Here is a 26,344-nt window from a genome sequence, read left to right as displayed (position 1 = left end):
CCTTATCCATAAAACGTTCCTTCTAAATAGGCTCCTGCTGGGATTTGGTGCTAAAACAACACCGCGATTGGTATAACAGCATGATAGGGGAACTCTACACACGCGATTGTCTGATTTAGTATAATTCTAAATTGTCAAGTCTCATTACTTGCCATATGTACAAGTTTATCTCCTAGAAGCATTGTATTGGCATTTTACATTCTACTGTTGTAGTGATATGTAGTACTCCAAGCAGGTTCTGCTGTGCTGAGTGCATAAGGGCAAAGTCTTAGGCCTCTTTCACACTACCGTATGGCTAGTTCAGTGTTTTGCGGTCTGTTTTTCACGGATCTGTTGTTCCATTTTTTTTTGTTTCAGTTGTGTTTCCGTTTCCGTTCCGTTTTTCCGTATGGCATATACAGAATACTGTAATTACATAGAAAAAATTGGGCTGGGCATAACATTTTCAATAGATGGTTCCACAAAAACGGAACGGATACGGAAGACATACGGATGCATTTGTGAAAGAGGCCTTACTCGTACTTTTTTTTGCATAAAATGTGTTATGTTATTCTTTAGGGCATGTTCACACTTGACCGATATTTCTGAAACTCCAGTCCATACATATAAATAGACATGCGCATTAATGTTTTTTAAACCCCATTAAGCTGTATGGAACAGTCACAGACATTTCTGCAACAAATGTGCCATGTGTGAGCATACACACATCGGAATAAAATTCCAATTTTGAATTACTCACAGGATTCTGTCTTTTGATGTCAAAAGTGTTTTAGGCAGGCAGGACTCCCAACATTCCTCATTATCTGTTGGTCAAGTTCAAGTGTCATGTGTACAGCAGCAGTTGACTATTGTATAGCAAAAATATGGACATTTCTTTTTTCCTTCAAAAGGCGCATATATTAAAATATATTTGCAATCTGAAAATATAAATTTTCTCACATTTACTTATAAATCCAATAAAATATACCAATAACTGATCCTAATTAATAAACACCACAGAAATCTCAAGACCTACAAAACTTGAGAGATTTATTTTCTTAGGTTGCCCAAACAGGCTTCACTTTTCATGACTTAAAGGGGTATTCCCATCACAGACAATGGGGGCATAGCGCTAGGATATTTCCCCATTGTCTGATAGATAGGTGAGGGTCCCATCTCTGGACCTGCAAATATCAGACAATGGAGGCATATCCTAGCCATATCCTGCCCCCATTGTCTGTGATGGGACTTAACTTAAGGTTGCCTTGTCATGTGGCAAAATGTTCTGTGATTCAAATGAATGCAGCTTGCAGAAATCCATGTGATTCCTGCCCAAACTCCCCCCATTCAGTCACAGAAAATGTTTGTCTACAACACAATCTGCCATGTGTGAAAGCACACCAGGCATCCACATAGAAGGTGTTGATGTGAGGCAAATTTGTTGCAAAAACTTCTGCAACCGTTCCGTAGATCTGAATGAGATTTGAGGAAAAACAAACCATGGACATGCTGCAAGAGCAACACTATTCAGATTTACAGGATGGATTTTCAGTTGAAGAAATTTCTGCAAGATGTGAACATGGAAATATGAAGAAAGAAACTGTAATAATCTCTGCCTCAGGAGATCAGTAGACCAGACTTCAGCACCAAACAAGTAAATCTGCCCACAAGAGGACAAGTAGGTCCACCTCTCTGTTTATAGTTCCATCACACATATAAGGGAACGTACTTTGGTTAATTATTTTCTAGATATATTTACATTATAAAATATATTTTAAAGACTTTAAGGCTTGTACAGCCCTTTAGAATTTGGCACACGATTGTCAAGTTTCAGATCTAGCAAACAATGGCTTTTGTACGCAAAAATGCTCATAAAGGCTAACTAAAAAAGTGTGCCATTTGCTGTCTAAAAGGCACACAACATGGCAAAGCTTCTTATATTCATGCATTACATCAAAAGCTTGGCAAGGGGATGTACCCTATTTTGTAGCAGAATTACAGAAAGCAAGTTGACCATCCATTTTATCTTCTCCAGATGGGTCTTGAACAGCATGCCCTATATAAAACTGCATCTAATTATCTCTCAAGATACCCAGTCATTTCCCATAGCAGAAAACATAATTACGACCCAACTGAGTTTTTACACTTTACTTCATTCCCACTCCCTTGTAAATGAAAGTCAATTTAGGAAATATCATTGCCAAACACCTCCATTACAAGTGGAGTGAGCTGCACACTGTGCTCCGGAAGGAAAGAGATGAAGCGATACTGTTTGGAATGCTCCTCATTCAAGCTGCGCAGGTCGGCCAGTTTCTGGATCATCTTCGGGTACAAGAGTCGACTTCCTGGGGGTGGATGTTTGCAGAGGATGTAAGTCTGCAGAGCAGAGGAGAGGTGATCCTGGATTGCTTCAACAAGTGCTTTGTTTTGGACCCCTGGACGATCTACAAATCACACATAAAAAGTAAAATATAATGGTAAGAAAACTGAATAAATATTTAATCCCTTCCGGACACAGCCATTTTTCACCTTCCTTGACAGGGCCAAATTTTGCAAATCTGACATGTGCCTCTTTACATGGTAATAACTTTGGAATGGTTTTACTTATCCAAGCGATTCTGATAATTAGAGATGAGTGAATTTTATAATTAGAAATTCGTTTGTGCTTCGTTTGGTGGTAAAAACAGAGTTGAGTTATGGATTCCGTTACCATGGACCATAACGCAATTCCATGGCGGAATGCATAATGGAATGTCTTTAGAGGCATTCCATCATAATAGAAGTCTATGGCCTGCATAACGAGTCCTCTCCTGCATAACGGAAACGGGACGGATCTGCGATGCAGCCCATAGACTTCTATTATGACGGAATGAATAACTGAATTCCTCTAAAAGCATTCAGTTATGGAATTGCGCTATGGTCCGTGCTTTTAACACCAAATGAAGCACAAACTAATTTCATAACATTAAATTTGCTCATCCCTACTGATAATGTTTTCTCGTGACACATCGAAATTCATGTCTGTGCTAAATTTGATTCAATATGTTTTACTTTAATTTATCTAAAAAATCCCAAATTTACTGAAATGTTTTAAAATTTGAATTTCTCAGGTTTTTAGACAGATAGTGATACTTCATAAAATTACTTCATAAAGTATGTCTACTTTATGCTGGAATGATTTTCTAAAATGTCATTTTTTTTTTTTTTTAAGGTGTTCACCTGATGGGATAGATTATGTGATATCTTTTATAAAACCTGTCGTTATGGACGTGGCCATACCTACTTTTTTTTTTTTCAGTTTTACACAATAAAAGCATTTTTGAAAAACAAACGTCGCTATTTTCTGAGAGTATTTTTTTATTTTTTCAGACAATTGTCTTATGTGAGGACATATGTGTTTTTTTTTCAGGATGGGTTACAACGGAGGTGTGGAAGTAGCATTAGCCATTATAAGGCATCATCGACTGAGGACTCTCCATTTTTATCTTCATTGAAGCTTATGATTAAATTAACTGTATTTACAGCCATCACATGTAAATGTGAGATGAATTGAACCTAACCTACATTGCCCTGGGAAACCACTTTTAACATATTGTGACAAGCTGTGCTACATCTGTACGATATTTAAAAGGGGTTATAGCAACAAAATAAAAGATTCTCAGAAAACACTGGAACTGCTTCCTGGAACAACCAGAGATTGGCTGATATCTTATGTGGGGAGTTTTCCTTGGCCATACACATTTCCAGCAGTCAGTAGTTGCTGCGGTAGAAATGTATTATTAGAAGGCGGACATTCCATCAGGGCAGAAACCACTATTGTGTGGGTTTGCTCTTTGGTTTTCTGCTTGGGGTCTCAAGCAGTGCATACCCCTCTATGGATGTACAAATGCCAGGTGAACAGTGGCTGACAAGCCCTTTAATATATGGATAATTTCCACTCTTGGAACTGACCTGGTGAAAGAATACAGATAGCCATTAAAAGTACATGCTCTTCTTCATGGAGATTCAGTTTCTTCAGTCCCACCTGGAATTTTACCAATGGTTCTAGAAGTTCCAAATTATGACCAGCTGCAGATGACAACATATGTCATAAATTGATTAGCCAATATTATCATTTACCCATGCAAATCATGACAGAGTCCCTATTCTGGAGGCCTGCTGGGAGGGGAGGGCATTAGCCCAAATATCACATATAAATAAAGAATACAGCATCAGTCACTAACAGGATGAGCAGAGTACTATAGTCATTGTACTTGTCATCGAGGGGAGAAACTGTTTAATTAGTGAGAGAAACAGACTTTGATGGCTGGATAAATGAACAGAACATTTTATCTATTTCTTAGGCCTCATGCACATGACAGTTGTGTGTTTTGAGGTCCGCAAACTGGGCATTAGCAAAACACGGATGGAGTCAGTGTGTGTTCCACAATTTGCGGAACGGCACGGACAGCCATTAATATAACTGCCTATTCTTGTCCACAAAACGGACAAGAATAGGACAGGTTATATTTTTTTGGGCGGACCACGGAACAGAGCAACGGATGCCGACAGCACACGCAGTGCTGTCTGCATCTTTTGCGGCCCCATTGAAGTGAATGGGTCCGCATCCGAGCCGCCAAAACTGCTGCTCGGATGCGGACCAAAACAACAGCGCTGTGCACGAGGCCTTAGACACACACTACTATTGTATATATTTCCTCTAATGTTAAGTAAATTAGTTTACAGTACTGCCTAACATTTAGTTTTTTTGACGTTTTCGAGGTAAAAACCAGGAGTGGATTCAAAAAATAGGAGAAGAGGTATCCGTCCTTAATACTTTCTATTCTTTTATGATCCACTTCTGATTTTGGCTCCAAAAATTGCACAAACATTCGGCACGTGGCCGTACCCTATGCAAGAATTAATCACACCAATAGGGTGACATGTATAGGTATGATTTTGTTATAACTGCCCAAAAAACAAAGTCCTTCTGCCAAGTTCAGGTACTGCAATTGTACAATCTGTACCATAGTAATCAGTATTAATAAAAAGCCACTAGGTCAATGCTAAAGTTTGTATTCGGTCAAACACTAAATAGGTAATACATACTGCTGAAGAGGTGTAAATGAGAATATTAGCTGCATGCACAGCACATGTTTCCTTTGCTTATTCGTAGGCTGTAAGCCTATTATATCTTCAGGGCATACAAATAAGGCTACTTTCACACTCGCACCCTTTGTGCAGATCAGTCATGGACGGATCCGTTCAGATAATAGAACGGATCAGTTTGTATTATCTTTAACATAGCCAAGACGGATCAGTATTGAACACCATTGAAAGTCAATGGAGGACGGATCCGTTTAATTTATTGTGCCAGATTGCATCAGTGAAAACGGATCTGCTCCCATTGACTTACATTGTGTGCCAGGACGGATCCGTTTGGCTCAGTTTCATCAGACGGACACCAAAACGCTGCAAGCAGCGTTTTGGTGTCCGTCTCCAAAGCGGAATGGAGACTGAACTGATGCATTCTGAGCTGATCTTTTTCCATTTAGAATGCATTAGAATGCAAACTGATCCGTTTTGGACCGCTTGTGAGAGCCCTGAACAGATCTCACAAACGGAAATCCAGTGCGAAAGTAGACTAAGTGAAATAGTGCAAATTGCCCACTTAAAGGGGTTGTCCGGGTTCAGAGCTGAACCCGGACTTACCCTTATTTTCACCCAGGCAGCCCCCCTGAGCCTAGCATCGGAGCATCTCATGCTCCGATGCGCTCCAGTGCCCTGCGCTAGATCGCGCAGGGCACAGGCTCTTTTGTTTTTAATAACACACTGCCGGGCGGTAACTTCCGTCCAGCAGTGTGTTCGGTGACGTCACCGGCTCTGAGGGGCGGGCTTTAGCTCTGCCCTAGCCGTTTTACTGGCTAGGGCAGAGCCAAATCCCGCCCATCAGTGGCGGTGACGTCACCGGGGTTCCTGTCAGCCCCATGGAGAGCCCGGTACGTCACCGGAACTCTGAAAAATGCCTTTGCCCTGCGCGATTTAGCGCAGGGCAAAGGAGAGCATCGGAGCATCAACTGCTCCGATGCTCATGTCAGGGGGGCTGCCGGGGTGAAAATGGAGGGCTGTCCAGGTTCAGCTCTGTGAACCTGGACAACACCTTTAACAAAGAGGTAAAATTACATGCTATGAAACTGATCACAGTGGGTGTGGGGAATGAGTGCCTATATGGAGGCCACTGACTACCCTGCTCCACTTTCATCTCTATTGTGAGATATCAGCATTACTAATGTTTGTCATTGAGTGTCCCATTAGCTCCATTAAGCGTTTGCTGCATTGTATAAACACACAATTACAGATAAAGGAACGTTTTGAACACTGGGTTTACTTCTCGTGGTGAAATGCAAGAACAATTTACCTCTATCTCACTCTAAAAGGACTTTACCTTGAGTTACATCATCTACTTTGTATTTGAATTCTTCACTGCCGCATGTCCAGGACATATCTTCCAAGGTAAATGATTGGTTGGATCGTAGCATTATAACTTCAATGACAGATGATTTTAACAAGGCAATTTGGTCCTCGGCATCAAGGTCACTAGTTTTTATTAATAAAAAAAAAATAATGATGTAAGAAGATGCTGCACCTCATGTATCATTATCAAACACATTAGTATAGAACAAAGTGACTCCTAGTTCCATGCAGAACTGCAAAAAAAATAATCTGATCTAAGATATGATGCTGTTTTAGTGATCCTAACAACTGCAGAGTCTAAATGCAAAAAAGGATCATCAATAAATCGATCAAAACTGACTGAGCATACATTAAAATGTTTACTACTTTTAATGGTATCACTACTATTATATTTTACACTCAAATTACAGCTATGACTCGACTCGCATTAGAAAATATCAGCATATGATGATTTTATTGTTGGAAAGGTCAATTGCTTAGAACAATTTTTCGACAAATGCAACTATAGGCATTTTCATGCATTCATATACTTTGAGCACTACTTTTCTAGTGTCCGATATTGCCCACACCTCTCATCTTTCCTTCTCATCCCCTGGTATGCTTGCATTGAACTTTAATGTCTCTTTCCCTGCCGGATTTATTGAGTATTTGTTTACATTGACTATTTCACCCCTGTATCTGGTCCTCCCTTAATTAATGCCAAATGTAGCCCCCTTCTGATCTTGGTCACACATGATTGAACACTGAGTGGTATAAATCTACCGGTAAGTCTTTAGGTCTTTCAGACCTTGGACTTTTCAATACAACATCTTATAAATGCAACTGTTTAAGTGCACATACCGAAATATACCAGGAATTGAACCAGAAGGGGACCAAAGTTAATTACAGAAATAGTTCATGCAAACAATGTTTCAATCTTTCATCTTACTCTTCCCACTTTTCCAAAACCTCCTGAAATACCCCCACATCCATTCACCCGGCAAGGAACTATTCATCTTACCTTCTCATCTGACCATTTGCACAAACCTGTTTGGCAACATAAAACACTTCCTTCCCAAACACACACGGATACCTCATGCCCTCTTTTATTCTCAATTACTAACACTTACTCGGCTTCTCGTTATTGCTGGTGATATCTCTCCAAATCCAGGCCCTCCTCAGAAAATCCCCATTATCACCCTGACCTCCTACTACAGCTCTCCTTCTACAAATTTCTGCAACCCCTTAAACCTAATAACCATTCCTTTGACCCCTGAATGCACGCTCTGTCTGTAACAAACTGTCCAACATTTATGACTTTCCTTTCTGGGTCTCAAAGAAATATGTCTGACACCCTCTGACACCTCCTCCCCTGCTGCACTCTCATATAGTGGATTTCATTTTCCTTCACCCCCCCCCCCCCCCCCCAGCCTCAGCTGCAAACATGGTGAAGGAGTTGGTCTGTTGGTCTTCTCCTTTCAGACACCTGCTCCTACAGCCCAACTACACTGCCATCCTCCATTACACTTACTTAATTTGAAGTACACTGTGCTCGCATCTACTCTCCCTCCAACCTCCAAGTAGCTGTCATTTACCGCCCACCAGGCCCAGCCACCATTTTCTTGACCACTTTAATACCTGGCTCCTTCACTTTCTTTCTGCAGACATCCCAACTATCATCGAGGGTGACTTCAACATCCCTATTGAAACCTGCCACTCAGCCGCCTCCAAACTCCTATCGCTCTCTTTCTCCTTTGGCCTCTCACAGTGGCCTTCCGCTCCCACCCACAGAGATGGTCACACTCTGGATCTTATCTTTACCTGCCTCTGCTCCCTTTCTAACCTTTCTAATTCGCCTCTCCCCCTATCCGACCACAACCTACTCACCTTCTCTTCACTCGTCTCTTCTCCTGCTCCTCCAGGTCCACACACTAACACACCCCCACATGAACCTTAAACATCTCGACTTTTGCTTACTTTCTGACTCTCTTCTGCCGCTTTCTACCATTTGCTCCCTCCAAAACCTAGATAAGGCCACCACCCTGTATAACACTACAATAAGTACAGCTCTGGACATTGTTGCCCCCCTTACACACAACAAAACCCAAAAAATCAACAGACAACCCTGGCACACCAACCTGACTAAAAAACAGACAAGCTTCCAGGGCGATGGAAGAAATCCCATTCTAAGGATCACATCACCACATACAAGCAATCCCTCCTCAATTTCAAATCCTCACTCGCTGATGCAAAACAGGCCTACTTCTCATATATTCCCTGTCCCACAGCCCTGAACAACTTTTTAACACTTTTAACTCTACCGTGCATCCCCCAAACTCTGGAACTCGCTACGCCAACATATCACACTCTCATCTACAGTGGAATCCTTCAAAAGAAACCTAAAAACCCACCTCTTCAGACAAGCCTACAACCAGTGACCCTGCTGTCTCTATACTACCATGACCAACTTTACCATCCTACTGTGTCCTTCTCCCATACCATGTACAGTACAGACCAAAAGTTTGGACACACCTTCTCATTCAAAGAGTTTTCTTTATTTTCATGACTATGAAAATTGTAGATTCACTTTGAAGGCATCTAAACTATGAATTAACACATGTGGAATTATATACATAACAAAAAAGTGTGAAACAACTGAAAATATGTCATATTCTAGGTTCTTCAAAGTAGCCACCTTTTGCTTTGATTACTGCTTTGCACACTCTTGGCATTCTCTTGATGAGCTTCAAGAGGTAGTCACCTGAAATGGTTTTCACTTCACAGGTGTGCCCTGTCAGGTTTAATAAGTGGGATTTCTAGCCTTATAAATGGGGATGGGACCATCAGTTGTATTGTGGAGAAGTCAGGTGGATACACAGCTGATAGTCCTACTGAATAGAGTGTTAGAATTTGTATTATGGCAAGAAAAAAGCAGCTAAGTAAAGAAAAACGAGTAGCCATCATTACTTTAATAAATAAAGGTCAGTCAGTCTGAAAAATTGGGAAAACTTTGAAAGTGTCCCCAAGTGCAGTAACAAAAATCAAGTGCTACAAAGAAACTGGCTCACATGCGGACCGCCCCAGGAAAGGAAGACCAAGAGTCACCTCTGCTGTGGAGGATAAGTTCATCCGAGTCACCAGCCTCAGAAATCGCAGGTTAACAGCAGCTCAGACTAGAGACCAGGTCAATGCCACACAGCGTTCTAGCAGCAGACACATCTATAGAACAACTGTTAAGAGGAGACTGTGTGAATCAGGCCTTTATGGTAGAATATCTGCTAGGAAACCACTGCTAAGGACAGGCAACAAGCAGAAGAGACTTGTTTGGGCTAAAGAACACAAGGAATGGACATTAGACCAGTGGAAATCTGTGCTTTGGTCTGATGAGTCCAAATTTGAGATCTTTGGTTCCAACCACTGTGTCTTTGTGCGACGCAGAAAAGGTGAACGGATGGACTCTACATGTCTGGTTCCCACCGTGAAGCATGGAGGAGGAGGTGTGATGGTGTGGGGGTGCTTTGCTGGTGACACTGTTGGGGATTTATTAAAAATTGAAGGCATACTGAACCAGCATGGCTACCACAGCATCTTGCAGCGGCATGCTATTCCATCCGGTTTGCGTTTAGTTGGACCATCATTTATTTTTCAACAGGACAATGACCCCAAACACACCTCCAGGCTGTGTAAGGGTTATTTGACCATGAAGGAGAGTGATGGGGTGCTGCGCCAGATGACCTTGCCACCACAGTCACCGGACCTGAACCCAATCGAGATGGTTTGGGGTGAGCTGGACCGCAGAGTGAAGGCAAAAGGGCCAACAAGTGCTAAGCATCTCTGGGAACTCCTTCAAGACTGTTGGAAGACCATTTCAGGTGACTACCTCTTGAAGCTCATCAAGAGAATGCCAAGAGTGTGCAAAGCAGTAATCAAAGCAAAAGGTGGCTACTTTGAAGAACCTAGAATATGACATATTTTCAGTTGTTTCACACTTTTTTTTTATGTATATAATTCCACATGTGTTAATTCATAGTTTTGATGCCTTCAGTGTGAATCTACAATTTTCATAGTCATGAAAATAAAGAAAATTCTTTGAATGAGAAGGTGTGTCCAAACTTTTGGTCTGTACTGTATTATAAGTCCTCACGGGCAGGGTCCTCTCTCCTTCTGTACCAGTTTGTAACTCGTCTTGTTCATGCTTAGTGCAATTGTCTGTATTATGTATGTATACCCCTTTTCATATGTACAACGCCATGGAATGAATGCCACTTTAATAATAAATAATAATAATACTACTACAGAATAAACTTAAAAGTCACTACTAGGCCTAGGAAATATGAACTAAAATTAAAATCTGTATTAAACCCCTTTAAAGGGTTTTTCCGAGCCTTTTTATACTGATGACCTATATTCAGGATAGGTCATCACAGTATCTGATCAGTGTGCCCTTCAGCTGTTTGGGAAGACATTGGCATGCGCAGTAGTGTAGTGGCCATCTCTCAGCTCACCAAGTACAGCGTTGTACATCTAGTCGCATCTCAGCGCCATTCGCTTCAATGAGGCTGAGGTTCACCTAGGCCATGTGGTCAATGAGTGTGATGTCACACGGCCTAGGCCAGTTGTGGAGAACCTATGGCACTTAGAAAAAACCCTGTGGGCACCCATGCGATATGTATGTGGGTTTTAGGTTACAGTTTGGGCACTCTGTCTGTAAAAGGTTTGCCAAAACTGGTCTAGGCTAAGCTGCGAGAAGGGACAGAGGGTACATGTATTTCAAAAGGCTCAGAAAACCCCCTTTAAGGTGTGGGTAAAGCCGGTAACAATCACTACTTATATTGCTGCTGTTTTATTAGTAAAAAAAAAAGGCAAATCTTACCGGAAACCAGGTATCAACTTTGCAAATCCAATAACTTTCTGAATACTATAACTGACCAAATCTGCAAGGTGAGGGAGCATTGAGAGCTCAGTGGTACCTTCAGGTGAGGAGCTACTGGTGAAGTTGCTGAACAGTGAATTGGGGAAAAAGCCAGAGTCAGAAGGTTCTGCAAAGTCATAGAAAATATTAATTCAGCATAGAGAAGACAAACATATATCATATTGTAATCATATGGAGACCTAACACTAATATACAGGTAGAAATAATATCTCGCCAGATATTTCAGGGAGTTGTTCTAGGCAAAGAGAAGTAAGCAGAAGTAAGCAGAAGTCTTGAGGTTCTTTAACTAAAATGCAAAGGATGTGGGCAATCATTGGCAATGAGCAATCATACTAAATGCTCATTCATGATAATTGGCCGACTGTAAATGTGCAGCCGGTCACCTGATAAGATACCGGTCCTTTATATGACACATAAAATCATTACCCTGAGTAAATAGGGATGTGCTGCCCACAAATTATGTATCTGTAAGGGGATGTTCGTCCCCCATACAGAGGAGATAATTGCTGCAGGTAAATGCAGCCATCACCTCCACTCACTGATCAGGCAATTAGTGGAAATGTTTAGTTTGTTCCTGATAATTGCCTCGGCATTGGTCTATTTAAGAGAGTCTTTAGGCAATCTGACTGTGACAAGATTCGACTTACCATATATATTGGGAAGCTTTCAACATTACTTGCCCCCCAAAACAGTGTTTCACAACAGTGTATGCCAAGCACATCTGCTCCCATGGCAGTATGTGCGAGCCATGGATGCCAATAGCTGTTTACCAAGTAGCTGTTAACTGGGAAATGCAGGGTGGTGTTCTACTGGTCACTGCTCAGTGGTTGACAGGTTATGACTGACTGTATGGTCAGTCACGTTGTAACTTTTGTTTACATTATTTGTCAAACAATGCACGGTTATGCAAACACTGCCGAGGTGAAATCTCACTGACGAGTACACCCGGCTACTGTGTGCTGTATGGGAAGCCTCATTATTCTATACTTTCTCAAAAGCGGAGAGCAAAAATTACACAAATGTTTATATGCTATTTCTTACTCTTAATCACTTTAGTATCACATTTATAAGTGAGAGAGGCTGGGAAGCTGAATTGGGCGAGGGGGCCACTTTGGAATGGGATATAGTATATCAAAACATAAAAAAAAGTATCGATTTCTCAGAAATACAGATTGATTCAGTTCAAGATTGTTCACCACCTATATTACTCCCCCGCCTTCCTCGCCAAGATATATAAGGAAAGGAAGGACTTGTGTTGGAAATGTTCATCAGAAAACGCGGAATTAGGTCACTTACTATGGAATTGTCCAGAAGTGAGTGGGTTTTGGACTAGTATTTATGAGGAATTATATAAAAGATATAAGATCAAATTGAATCGAAGTTTTGCACAGGCAATACTGGGTCTCTTTTCCTGTTCTGAGTTGACCCCCTACCAATTACGAGTCAGTATGGAAGGCTTTATGGTCGCAAAGGCCTTGATAATTAAATATTGGGGTACGAAGAATAGCCCTAGCTTTTATGAATGGAGGGCTCAGCTAGATACTATTGAGGCCTATAGAAGAGTGGCGGGGAAATCGGAGTGACGATTCTCTGATAGGGCAGGCTTCTTTTCTCGCTCCAGGCTCCCAAGATCCCCTATACTGGGGATCTCTGGAAACAGGGATCAAGGTAGATATTAAAAAGTGGACGGACCCCGCAGCAGTGAAACAAAAGGGATGGGGTGGGTTAAAAGGAACAAATGTATTAATTTGTATAAAGTATATATGTAGATTTTAATTGTGTGATATGAGAACTTGTATATTTGCTCCAGAAAACAATAAAGGATTATAAAAAATAAATAAATCACTTTAGTATCTTTCCTAAACCTTCCTCTTTGTGAGACAAGATATTTTTATTTGAAGAAGTCCCAGAAGCACCAGACGTCTTTATCACCGTCCTGCTTAATATATCCCATCCCTTGACAGATGTCATTGCCATATCAATATTACCTGCTTCATCTGTATATCTCTTTTCCTAGTTATAGGCACTGCCACACATTCAGGCTTTTTATGCAGTTTATGGTGTCAAAACAAGAAATGAATAAAAATAAGGCAAAGTAGTATCTTTTGTTAATACTTTCTTTACTTTTATGATCCTCTTCCAATTATTGGCCGAGTCTCCACAGGCCAGCCAAAACCTGTTAACCCTTTGTTAACCCGTTAATTTGTGCAGATTAAGGCTACTTTCACACTTGCGCTTGATCGGATCCGTTCTGAACGGATCCGATCATATTAATGCAGACGGAGGCTCCGTTCAGTACGGATCCGTCTGCATTAATAACTTAGAAAAATTTCGCAAGTGCGCAAGTGCGCAATTAGCCTGAGCGGATCCGTTCAGCCTTTCAATGTAAAGTCAATGGGGGTCGGATCCGCTTGAAGATTGAGCCATATGGGCTCATCTTCAAGCGGATCCGTTTCCATTGACTTACATTGTAAGTCTGAACGGATCCGCTCGCTTCCGCACGGCCAGGCGGACAGCTGAACGCTGCAAGCAGCGTTCAGCTGTCCGCCTGTCCGTGCGGAGGCGAGCGGAGCGGAGGCTGAACGCCGCCAGACTGATGCAGTCTGAGCGGATCCGCATCCATTCAGACTGCATCAGGGCTGGACGGAGGCGTTTGGGTCCGCTCGTGAGCTCCTTCAAACGGAGCTCACGAACGGACCCATGAACGCCAGTGTGAAAGTAGCCTAAGAATGAGAGAACTGATGTAACAGGGGCCGACACATCTCACTTGGTCTGTCAGTCATTCTCATGTGTGCTCTGTTGCTCCAAGAGGCGGCACAAAGACAGAAGCTCTGCTACTGAGAAGGGCAGATGCCAACTGTGCATGTGCCGCTTAAATCTGGGGACACCTAGAAGTGTAGCAGTGTATGCACAGTTGGCATCTACGCTGCTCAGGCAACAGAAGCAGAACCTCTTCGCTTGAGCTGCTACTTGGAGCAATGGTGCAGGAGTGAGATTTTAACATAGTCTCTTGATTTTAATTTGAAAATAACAGCATTAATAGACCATTACAATTAATCTACATAATTATACACACACACACACGTTTTTATTATATGTCTGTCACATAATTGCTACAGTGTAATTTTATATAACTGTAATTAACAGTGTGGGAATCTACAAGCTGTATCTCTGCAAGCAATAGTCAGAATAACAAGTCTATTCTTGGTAGAGAACATGACATATTGGGTTATGGAGTTCAGGGAACATACTGTAAGTCATTAAAGTTAAGAAAGATTTTTTTTTCTATGCTAAGAAAGTTTATCCCCTTCAGGACCAGGCGAATTTTCATTTTTACTCCCAGCCTTCCCAAAGCCATAACTTTTTTTTTTTCCATTCACATAGCCGTGTGAGGGCTTGTTTTTTGCAGGACAAGTTGTAATTTGTAATGGCAATATTTATTGTTACATAGGATGCAGAGGGGAACTAGAATAAAATTCCAAATGGAGTGAAACTGAAAAATAACACAATTATCCCATAGTTTTATGTTTTTTTTTTACGATGTTCCCTATGCGGCAAAATTGAACAGTTAACTTCCTTCTCCAGGTCAGTACAATTACAACGATACCAAATTTATATGAGGGATTGTTTTCTAATGGTGCCATTTACTGTTGCATATAATGTACTGGGAAGCAGGGCATAAATTTCCAATTCGGTGAAATTATAAAAAAATTCCACCACTGTTTTGTTTTTACAGCATTTATTAGGTGGTAAAAGTGAACTCTTACCTTTATTCTCAGGGCCATTACAATTACAACAATTCCACTTATGTATATTTTTTCTTGCGTTCTAATACTGTAAAAATATAAAATAAAAAATTTCGGAAAAACTTTTTTTTTTTTGCAGCACCATATATATTTTTTTATTGTTCTGTGTATGAAGCTGTGTGAGGGCTCGCTCTACTTTTTATTGATACCATTATGGGGTGTGTACAACTTTTTATAAAAAAAAATTGTGGGAGGTAAATTTTTTTACACTTTTTAATAGTTCCTCTAGGGAACATAAACAAGCAATCATTAGGATTGTTTCTCTCATAGACTCCAATAAATTTTACTGTGTTTCTATGGAGCCCTGTCTCCCGCAGGTGCTCTACATAGAAACCTATGTGCGGCAGCCTTGTATCATTCAGAAGTAACGAGAGGCTGCCACACACACCATCTGGCTCTCCTGCTGATCCTCATAGAGGGAGCTGGAGCATGGTCGAGAGCAAGCATTCCCGTTTTTTAACCTCACAGATGAAGTTGTCGCATTTGACCATGGCATCTAAATGGTTAAATGTGCACAATCTACGTTATGGTCAATCGTATACATTAGCCTCTGGTGCCTGCTATTTAAAAAATCTTTAAATGCCCGACCGGAAAAGGGAATTTATATTAGGTCGGGAAGAGGGTTAAAGAGGTTACCTCACAAAAGTTATATATTTGATTGTGGAGGAACCAACCACTGGAAGCATCGACAATCCTGAGAACAATGATTACCCAAGTCCCCGCTCTGAATTAAGGGGTAGTTCACATATCAGTCCACCACTTCATTTACTTCTATCAGGATGATGAAGACAGTGCTATATCTGTAGTGTCCCACTACGTAAAGGTGGGCACTACTCAAGGGTCAATTGGGTCATGTTGTTCCCCACCTCCTGCATGGTCATGGTATTTTGTATTGCATTATAATGTATATTGTCATGTTATCTCCTGTGTCCCAGGCCTGTTAGGGGTGTAGTTTCTCCTTCCAAGCTGTAGAGGGAGCTAGGGAACCCCCTAGTATATATAGATAGGTCCAGTCCATGGAGAGACAGTGTGTGGTTAGAAGCCAGTGTTGACTTTAGCCAGGTAGTAGCTGAAGATCAGCTTCTAACATGCAGCTAGATAGCCCAGGTTCCTAGCCTACATCCAGGAGAAGAAGTTTCCTTCTGAAGTGAACCTGCATCTTGCAAAGTACAGAGCAGTGCTAATCTTATTCAGCCAAGTAGAAATCTAAAGGGCAGAAGTTTATTGACAGCAAGAGGATTTATACCAGAGGTAGGTTTCCCTACCAAAGGATAAAGCCAGCTATTAGGTATACGGGCCTTGGAGAAAGCCAGACAGGATTCTGCAGAAAGTACAGCCTGATCTGTGAGTTTTATTCCCTCTGAGTTATCTTGCTAGGATTCTACCTGCCATTTATGTAAAGCCTGCCTGTTACTAATATCCTTCATATGGAACTGTCTGAAGCCTGTACATAGTTGAACTGTTCAGTAAAGAGGAATTCTAGTTCACTGCAATCGTGTGTACCTCCATTATTCCTCCTAACAATCGGTGTGCCACCGTTACCGACACTGCCTGGTCCCTATATCCAGAGAGTGCCCCAGAGGATCTACGTGCCAGCCTTTTCATCACTGCTGTACGCCTGCCCAGGGTATCCTACAAACTGTGAGTACTAAGAGCAACCCTCGGTCCGTTAACTGACCCCCGTGACCTCACATTCGCTCACCCTGAAGGACTGGCGTACTGCATATCAGTCTTATAAAAATAAATGGCTATCCAGTAATTATCAGATTGCTTGATGGTAAGAATATGCCTGTCATTATGGAGGCGCAAGCATACAGCTTGCCATTCTCATCAGCAGACCTGAGGACCTAGTTCTTTCCCCCCGAATGAGATGAATGGTCATCGTAGCTGGTGTTGTCATCATCACCCTTATCCTCCTACACAAGCAATTCCTCCTCCAGTGTTAGCTCCTCATCCTCCTCCATGGGACTTTTTTCCGTGAGGGTCCCCAACAGCTACTGGGTGACCAGCAAGACTCGGAAGCTGTTCTTCTTCCGCCGTCCCTTGCTGCATCAGTGTATCTGCTCTAAGATAAATATCAGGAATATGACGTCAATGATGCTGCAAGTGTCTCTACTGACAAATCTGGTGGCCTCTTAGAAGGGCCCAAATATGCGACATGCATCTCTGATGAGCTGTCACTACCTGACCTTGAAACAACACATGCTCCCTGCTGAGGTGGTCTGGTGCATGACGAGATCATACACTGCTTTATGCTGCTTGTACAGATGCTCTAGTATGTACAAGGTATAATTCCAGCAAGTTGGAACATTGCGGATCAAGCGGTGCAATAGCAGACCATTCTGTTGCTGCAAGTCCAAGGGGAAGCTTCTTGGCACATAAGAATGGCTGAAATGCTAGGACCATCTCCTGGATATAGCCAACTCTCTCTGCCAGACACTGTACTTTTACAAAAAGCATTGCATGGCTAAATGAATAATGTGCACAATGCAGGGAGCATGTGTAGGGAGCATGTGTTAGTTCCCCCAAATGCAGCTCGGCCATGATGTTCCTGTTATTGTCACTGATCACCTTGCCAAATTGGAGTTGGTGGAAGATAGCTGGCGGGATGTTCGCTGCTTGATGCACTAGGAGAAAAGAGGAGTTGGGGGCGACGATCTGCCCTGCTTCTGTTGGGGATGGGAGGGAGTCCAAGGAGGAAGATGAGGAGGAGTTGGATAAGCTTCTGGTGCAGGAAGCAGACCAACACAAATGTGCAAGTGTCAATAGGACCTAGTCTTGTTGCTGTGTTGCTTCCTTGCTGTTGCCATGAAAAATATTGATTCAGTGGGATGTGAAAGACCTGTACGGTCCCTGTCCATAACAGCTGCTCCAGGTGTCCACTATGGTGTACTATTTTAAACAATTGCTTTAAAAAAAATGGACAGCTAGGCAGAAGTATAAATATCATACAGCAGTTGAAGAACTGTGCCACCCTTACCATAACAAAGTAACTTCGCCAGCAACTTGGCCAGGTGGAAGCTCAAGTTGCACACAAGATAATTGCTGGTCAAGAATAGTTTTCTCATGGTCACACATTCTGTTATGGATATCTCACAGTGGAGTGGAGGACAAAGGGGAGGAGGAGTCTGAGCAGGATAAGAAACAGCAGAAGACAGGGACACTGTACTGCTTAGAGATGCTTACTGACTGTGAAAAAGAAGACCAGGAGAAGGAGGACAGACTTGTTCTGATTCAGAATGCTGGCCAGTTCTATTTTCCCACAGGAACTGCCTTATGTGCTGCAATAGAACTCTAGTACCTATCTTTGTATTTGAACGCCCATGGCTTATCTTAATCCTGCAGATCTTGTACACGGCTGTGGTTTTGTGTGCCAGCCTTGTGGAAAAAAAATGACATATGGGAGTTGCTTGCAAAAAGCTAGAGGCAGCCAGGCTTAGCCTAGGTTTGGCTCTTTTTGAGCGTGAGCCCGCCAGTATCAGCGGCATCAACAGTTGCTGAGCTAACCACAACAGAAGCAGATCTGGTCTGTTTTGTGGGAGGTTCTGGCAGTACATTCCATTTGCTCAATATTGCCACCATGGTCACCAACCTCCTCCTCAGCATCCAGGTCCAGTCCAACATACAATAATCGTTAAAGTCCTCATCCTTCCAGCCACTTTTAATCAGACTTGTCATCATAGACCATTTGGCCCCTCTCCTGAATGTCTGCTCTGTATTTGGCCCAAGTGCCACTATCGCTATCACTGCCTCTACCTTGGCTACAAGTTAGCTACAACCCACATTCAGATCGGATGATGAAGCATGGCATGGGTCTTTCATTTTACGCTCTTTCTTGTTTCAGACATTTTATTATATAAATGAAAAGTCATGGTTTTAATATAAATAAAAAGTCACGTGTTTGGAACCCACATTATTAAACAGTACTAGCAAGGTTTTTCAGTAATTTAAAGACAGACGTGCAATTAAATGTTGGTTAGAATGCAGATTTTGCATTAAAATGTATTTGAACTACACGCCTGATGCAGTAACGCGTTCACTAACACAAGTATAACAAAGCAAATTTTGCAGTAAAATATCTTCGAACTACACACCATCTTGCAGTTATAAAAATAAAAATGCTTTCAAAACCACAAATATAAAAATAGTGTTATTGAAGCCTGCTTTTGTTAGAATAACACAGGAATAAAATTGTGCTACTGCAGTATAGCTCTTACTGTAGCTACCATTTTTTTTGCAGTAATATGCAATGCTTTTAATAACACACATTTTAAAATTGCAGTTTTGCATTTGCTATAACTACCCGTTATCTTGTAGTAATATGTAATGCATTTAATAACACGGGTATAAAAATTATGCTCGTTCAGTACAGATTTTGCTGTAACTAACCGTTATCTTGCAGGAATATGCAATGTGTTTAATAACATGGGTATTAAAATGGCATTGTTGCAGTATTGCTTTTGGTATAACTACCAGTTATCTTGTAGTAATATGTAATGCATTTAATAACAAGGGTATAAAATGGTGCTACTGAGGTAACGCTTTTGCTGTAACTAACTGTTATCTTGCAGTAATATGCAACGGATTCAGCAACACGGATATAGTACACTGATACGCTCAATTACAAAGAGTAAATTTAAACTGTTTTGCAGAAGAAAAAATAAATAAATAAAATTGCTCATTGGCTGTCTGTTTATATACAGAAAAAAAGAAGTTGCCAGCAGCTCTGGGTGACCAGTCCTTCAATCCGTCACTATAAACTTTCAATGATCAAATTCCCAGTGGTGCCCAATAATTTTTCATCTGAGGGCCGCGGGCCAGAACCAGAAAGAAATGCAAACACTGTGAGGGGCACATGTGAACATTACTACTGTGAAGGGGTCATGTGATGTATACATATGTATGATGTATGTAGTGCAGTATGTGATGATCACACACTGCTCTACATACATTACACACATCGATACATTACACCCTGCGCTGTCACCTTTTTCTGCAGGTCCATCTCGATGTCTGTGCTGTAGGCTTCAGTGCCTTAGCAGCCATGCTTCTCGGGATCCTTGCGCAGCACTCTTTGCTTCAACCACCCTCGGGAGCCGGCCCCTCCTCCTTCCAGCTCCCACCGGTTTCCTACTGCAGAGCACTGTATCGCTCCGGCGCCCGCCCAATCTAACCAATAGCAAAGCTCCTTGCTTTCCGGAGCTTTGCTATTGGATATTGCAGGCACATGCAGCATTGCTGCGCTGCCTGTGCCGTTCACAGCGCACCCTGAGCTGATAAAAAGCAGGAAAAAGTGTAAGACCTCTGGTCACTGTGGGGGCCGCATGACACAGCTTTGTGGGCCGGATTTGGCCCGCGGGCAGTAGGTTGGGCATCACTGCCCTAAAACATACCAATATCTTCTTATTATCTCCGTATACTCTGGTTATAGTGTCTTTATCACACTATATTAGTGGCTTGTGACAGTAATAGCTTTTTGTCAAACATTGCCACAAGACTCAGTTCCAGCTCACAAACTGAAGACATAATGGCAATTCTTGTGTCTCATCATAAGGACCTAAGGACCTGCTTGCCTACTGCTCCCTGACTGGCCAATCAGGTTGTCTTGAAGCCTCTGAGCCAATCAGGGCACACCCTCTCAGGTCACCTGGTACCATGTTTACGCAATTCGTCCAAAGCAAATAAAGTAATGCGTTTTGGATGCAGGCTGCTTTAAAATGTGTACACTAATGTAACTGTAACTGCTTTTCTCTATCTCTCATCTCCATTGCATTTCAGTCTGCCTCTCATCTCCCTACATGTGCCGTCTAAAAGAACAACTGTCTGTTACCCACAGCAGCCATTCACAGCACAAGCTCAATCTGACTCTCCCTGCCTGTTGTCAGGAAATAAGGTCCTTTGTGCTTGGTAATCTCTCGACATGTGCTGACTAAAAGACAAGCTGTTGCCCATAACAACCAATGATGCAGCGTGCATTTTATATACTTATACACTTATGTAAGGTGCTGCTTCTCACTCTGCCTGACATATGGTATCGCCTGCATTTCAGATTACCTCTCATCTCCTTGCATTTCCTTTGTGAATGGGCACCTGGGGGCAGAAGCACGTTTTGCAAAGTTTGCAGTCAATATCAAAGTGTGAGGGCGACCATACATATTCCACAGCTGGTATCCAAATCTTCAGCTATCTCTCCCAACTTCCTTCCAGCTCCCCCATACACATTCAGCTCACCCAAACAGGTATGCATATTTAGTGGGGAGAGCAGAGAATGCCGCTGCCAGAGACTTCTGGTGGCGGCTTATCTCCCAGGAGAACAAAAGGATCAGGCAAAAAAAAATCATTTCACCTGATCCTTCTTTCCCCCAACATCATCTATCAGGGAAGAATCGTCAGCTTCCCACACACATTAATCTGATGGCTGAAGCCACCGAGAATGCACTAGTGTGTGTGGGAGCTTATAAAGACAAACAAAAAACTAAAAAAATGGTGGATGTTTTCTTTACCTCTAATTGCGCCTAAGACAACAATCGCTATTTCTAGGTAAGAAACGGCATTAGAAAATATTGATATAGATGTACGTACATATATGCTAGTAATAATGGGGGATTTTAGAGTTTTTTCTTGTCTTTTTTTTACTACAATACATCTAAGAGGACCTTTCACCTCTTCTGCCTGTTTTAATAGCAATTTACTAACAATTCTATTCTCATGGCTCTTTGTTGTGCCATTCCTTTATTATTTCTACTAGAGGTATGAATGAATTGCTGTCATTCTGCAGTAAGGGTACAGAGGGAGGTAACCAGTTGGGGGGAGGGGGTGTACCTGCACAGTCTGTATATGGCAGCACTGATTGGATAGAGAGTCAGGCTGTAAAGACCTCTCTATTGACAAGGGGAATGGTAAAACATAGTTGTCAATTTATTTCCAAAAGTAATAAGTGAGGAATGACATAATACAGAGTCCTAAGAAAAGGCTTTATTATTTTATGTAAAATGCAAGTATTTACTGCAATATACATGTCAGGAGAGGTCACAACTCTATTAGATACAGGAGTTGCATATAAAAGATTACTTGGAAAGGTTACTTACTAAGAAGAATGAAAAAGTGAAGAAATAAAGTCGTGAACTACTGCTTGGCTATAATATATATATATATATATATATATATATATATATATATACACATACATACATACACACACACAGGTCCTTCTAAAAAAATTAGCATATTGTGATGAAGTTCATTATTTTCTGTAATGTACTGATAAACATTAGACTTTCATATATTTTAGATTCATTACACACCAACTGAAGTAGTTCAAGCCTTTTATTGTTTTAATATTGATGATTTTGGCATACAGCTCATGAAAACCCAAATTCCTATCAAAAAAAATTAGCATATCATGAAAAGGTTCTCAAAACCGCAATCATGGGTAAGACTGCCGACCTGACTGCTGTCCAGAAGGCCATCATTGACACCCTCAAGCAAGAGGGTAAGACACAGAAAGAAATTTCTGAAGGAAAGGGTGTTCCCAGAGTGCTGTATCAAGGCACCTCAGTGGGAAGTCTGTGGGAAGGAAAAAGTGTGGCAGAAAACGCTGCACAACGAGAAGGTGACCGGACCCTGAGGAAGATTGTGGAGAAGGACAGATTCCAGACCTTGGGGAACCTGCGGAAGCAGTGGACTGAGTCTGGAATAGAAACATCCAGAGCCACCGTGTATAGGCGTGTGCAGGAAATGGGCTACAGGTGCCGCATTCCCCAGGTCAAGCCACTTTTGAACCAGAAACAGCGGCAGAAGCGCCTGACCTGGGCTACAGAGAAGCAGCACTGGACTGTTGCATGTCATTCGGAAATCAAGGTGCCAGAGTCTGGAGGAAGACTGGGGAGAGGGAAATGCCAAAATGCCTGAAGTCCAGTGTCAAGTACCCACAGTCAGTGATGGTCTGGGGTGCCATGTCAGCTGCTGGTGTTGGTCCACTGTGTTTTATCAAGGGCAGGGTCAATGCAGCTAGCTATCAGGAGATTTTGGAGCACTTCATGCTTCCATCTGCTGAAAAGCTTTATGGAGATGAAGATTTCATTTTTCAGCACGACCTGGCACCTGCTCACAGTGCCAAAACCACTGGTAAATGGTTTACTGACCATGGTATTACTGTGCTCAATTGGCCTGCCAACTCTCCTGACCTGAACCCCATAGAGAATCTGTGGGATATTGGGAAGAGAAAGTTGAGAGACACAAGACCCAACATTCTGGATGAGCTTAAGGCCGCTATCGAAGCATCCTGGGCCTCCATAACACCTCAGCCGTGCCACAGGCTGATTGCCTCCATGCCACGCTGCATTGAAGCAGTCATTTCTGCAAAAGGATTCCCGACCAAGTATTGAGTGCATAACTGAACATAATTATTTGAAGGTTGACTTTTTTTGCATTAAAAACACTTTTCTTTTATTGGTCGGATGAAATATGCTAATTTTTTTAGATAGGAAATTTGGGTTTTCATGAGCTGTATGCCAAAATCATCAATATTAAAACAATAAAAGGCTTGAACTACTTCAGTTGTGTGTAATGAATCTAAAATATATGAAAGTCTAATGTTTATCAGTACATTACAGAAAATAATGAACTTTATCACAATATGCTAATTTTTTTAGAAGGACCTGTATATATATATGGCTCTATGTAGTACAATTCCTTAATTATTTCTACTACAGGTTATTAATGAATTGCTAGTCTGCAGTAAGGGTACAGAGGGGAGGTAAGTAGTTGTGGGGGTGTACCTGCACAGTCTGACATTATCAGCATTGATTGGACAGTATCAGACGCTTATGGTGAATACAAGTATTTCCTAAAACAGACATGCCGGGGGAGCCAACAAGTTCCCTTTAATGGGTTAAAGCGGCTACTTTCTAATAGTTTCACAGTAATATCTGTACCTGGAGAGGTATTAAAGGAGTCTGAGTCTGAGGAATAGTTGTTGGTTTGGACAGATGAGGATCTTGTTATTCTTCTATATGGATTTTCTCTGACCGGTGGCTGTGTAAAATGAAAGAAATCACAGTGTTCAATATTACCTCCAAAGAAAAAACTAAATAACACATTTTATCTCTAATGCTGGCCATAGTGGCGACGATAATGGGTCATAATCACACAGTCAACATAATTCAATTAACATCTTTTGAAACAGGAAATGCATCTGGTACATTTTAATATGTTGATAAATTGTGTTATGTAATTTGGGAATCTGACAAGTTGTGAATAAACTTTTACAGCGAAATGCCAAGCGGATATCATGGGTTTTGTACACAGAATGTATAGATGTGTTCAGAGGACTACTATGGATCAACTTGTATATATTTTACATATTGTACATTTTGGATGTTTCTATGATCACACATTAAAACATCTACTATGTGGTCAATCATGAACCGCTAGAATTCATGCACACGAGTCTCAAGACCCTGTAAATCTTAAACAAATAAAGTGCACAATGAAGACAATGAATTTTGCCCTTTTTTAAAGGGCATCTGTCAGCAGATCTGTACCTATGACACTGGCTGACCTGTTCCATGTGCACTTGGCAGCTGAAGACATCTGTGTTGGTCCCATGTACATATGTGCCTGCATTGCTGAGAAAAGTGATGTTTTTTTTTATATGCAAAGGAGCCTCTAACGGGGGCATTGCCATTACACTTAGAGGCTCTGCTCTCTCTGCACTTTGATTGACAGGGCAGGTGTGATGATATTTTGTGTACCTGGTCCTGTCAATCAATGTGCAGAGGGCGCAGCAGTTGCAGAGAGAGTTGAGCCTCTAAGGCGAATAGCAACGCCCCCGTTGATCCTAGAGGTTCATTTTCATGTATTAAACCTCATTTTTCTCAGCTATGCGGGCACATATGAACATGGGACCAACACAGATGTCTTCAGCTGCCAAGAGCACATGTAACAGGTCAGCCAGTGTCATAGGTACAAGTCTGCTGACAGATGCCCTTTAAATATACAGATAACATACAAAGTATAATCATCACCATAAGGTCCAGTCTTTCTCTTGTTTAGTTCAGCAATCTTGGTTAGCAATAGTGAGTAGTAGACTACTGCTAACCAAGAACGCTGAACTAAGCAAGAAAGATTGGATCTTATGGACTCGGTAGGACACCTTAAGGTGATGATTATACTTTACGGATTCTGTATAAAAAAAACTAAAAAATAGAAGAACTGTTTAAAAATTCATTGTGTTTCGCACTTTATTTGTTGATGTTTCTATGATGACAGTAATGCCCATAATTCATTTATTATCCTACTTGCAGTATTCATATGTTTCATGTTAGACCTATACTTTTGCCAATGACTTCCTTTAAAGATAAAAGATGTATACAAAATTATACTTTTGTTTTTTTTAATAATGCTTACTGAGAAGCATAGTCAACGGAACTTTTCAATAGGGCAAAAAAAAAATGCTGCTAAAAGCCAACTCTTTTGACATGCTTTTTGGGGGGCTTTTATAAACATAGAAGACCGTATGGGCCATCTTGTCTGACTTACTTTATTTTCTCATAGATTTATGCTTTTTTCCCAGGCATGGTTAAATTCACTTACTCTTTTTTTTTTTTCCCCCATCACATCTCCTGGAGGTTTGTTCCAAGTATCCACTACTCTTAATAAAATAATATTTTCCGACAATGCTTTTGATCATTGTCCCATGCGTCCCTTTGTTCTTAAGTTTAGTTTTTTATTTATTGAAAAGCTTCCCTTCACACATGGTGAAATAACTCGCTGATCTAGCTGCAGATCATGGTGCAGATTACCAGCGGATTTCACAATACACGTGGAAGGGGTGGACTCCATGATGAAATACGCACTGTTTCCACAACACAGTGTCCATGCCATTGTTTTTAAAACCTGCAGCGTGCTCATTTTCCACAACACCTTGCTTATTTTCCAATATAGATTCAAAGCCCTACCCACATCATTGTACTGGAAATTGTTTTTGGAAATGTTGTGTGGAATCCAAACCCCAAAGCTGCTGGATCTAAATTATTAAACTTTAACACAATTAACAGTTTCCATCATGTACCCATTTTTCCTTTAAGGTATGTCCACATGGAACTGAATAGCTGATGATTTGCGGACATGGAATTAGGTGTGGCAGATTTGCAGCATTTTACAGAAACAGCAAAGTGAACAAAGGACATAA

General features: G+C 41.4%; 1 protein-coding gene across 3 annotated transcripts in view; it reads right to left on the bottom strand.

The window, feature by feature from the left end:
• Positions 1-449: 449 nt before the first annotated feature.
• The window catches only part of VDR (vitamin D receptor), a 170,162-nt gene continuing 144,267 nt past the window's right edge, over positions 450-26,344 (bottom strand). For all 3 annotated transcript variants that reach the window (XM_044287611.1, XM_044287610.1, XM_044287612.1), the window contains 5 exons: positions 24,087-24,186; positions 11,285-11,450; positions 6,404-6,555; positions 3,931-4,047; positions 450-2,423 (listed from right to left, as the gene is read on the bottom strand). In XM_044287611.1, the coding sequence (XP_044143546.1) occupies positions 2,164-2,423; positions 3,931-4,047; positions 6,404-6,555; positions 11,285-11,450; positions 24,087-24,186 (795 nt within the window). In that variant the 3' untranslated portion in view covers positions 450-2,163. The remainder of the gene's footprint in view (positions 2,424-3,930; positions 4,048-6,403; positions 6,556-11,284; positions 11,451-24,086; positions 24,187-26,344) is intronic.

The sequence above is a fragment of the Bufo gargarizans genome, chromosome 3 (genome assembly GCF_014858855.1).
Source record: "Bufo gargarizans isolate SCDJY-AF-19 chromosome 3, ASM1485885v1, whole genome shotgun sequence".
Classification (NCBI taxonomy): Eukaryota; Metazoa; Chordata; class Amphibia; order Anura; family Bufonidae; genus Bufo; species Bufo gargarizans.
This window is presented reverse-complemented; position numbering and strand designations above follow the sequence as displayed.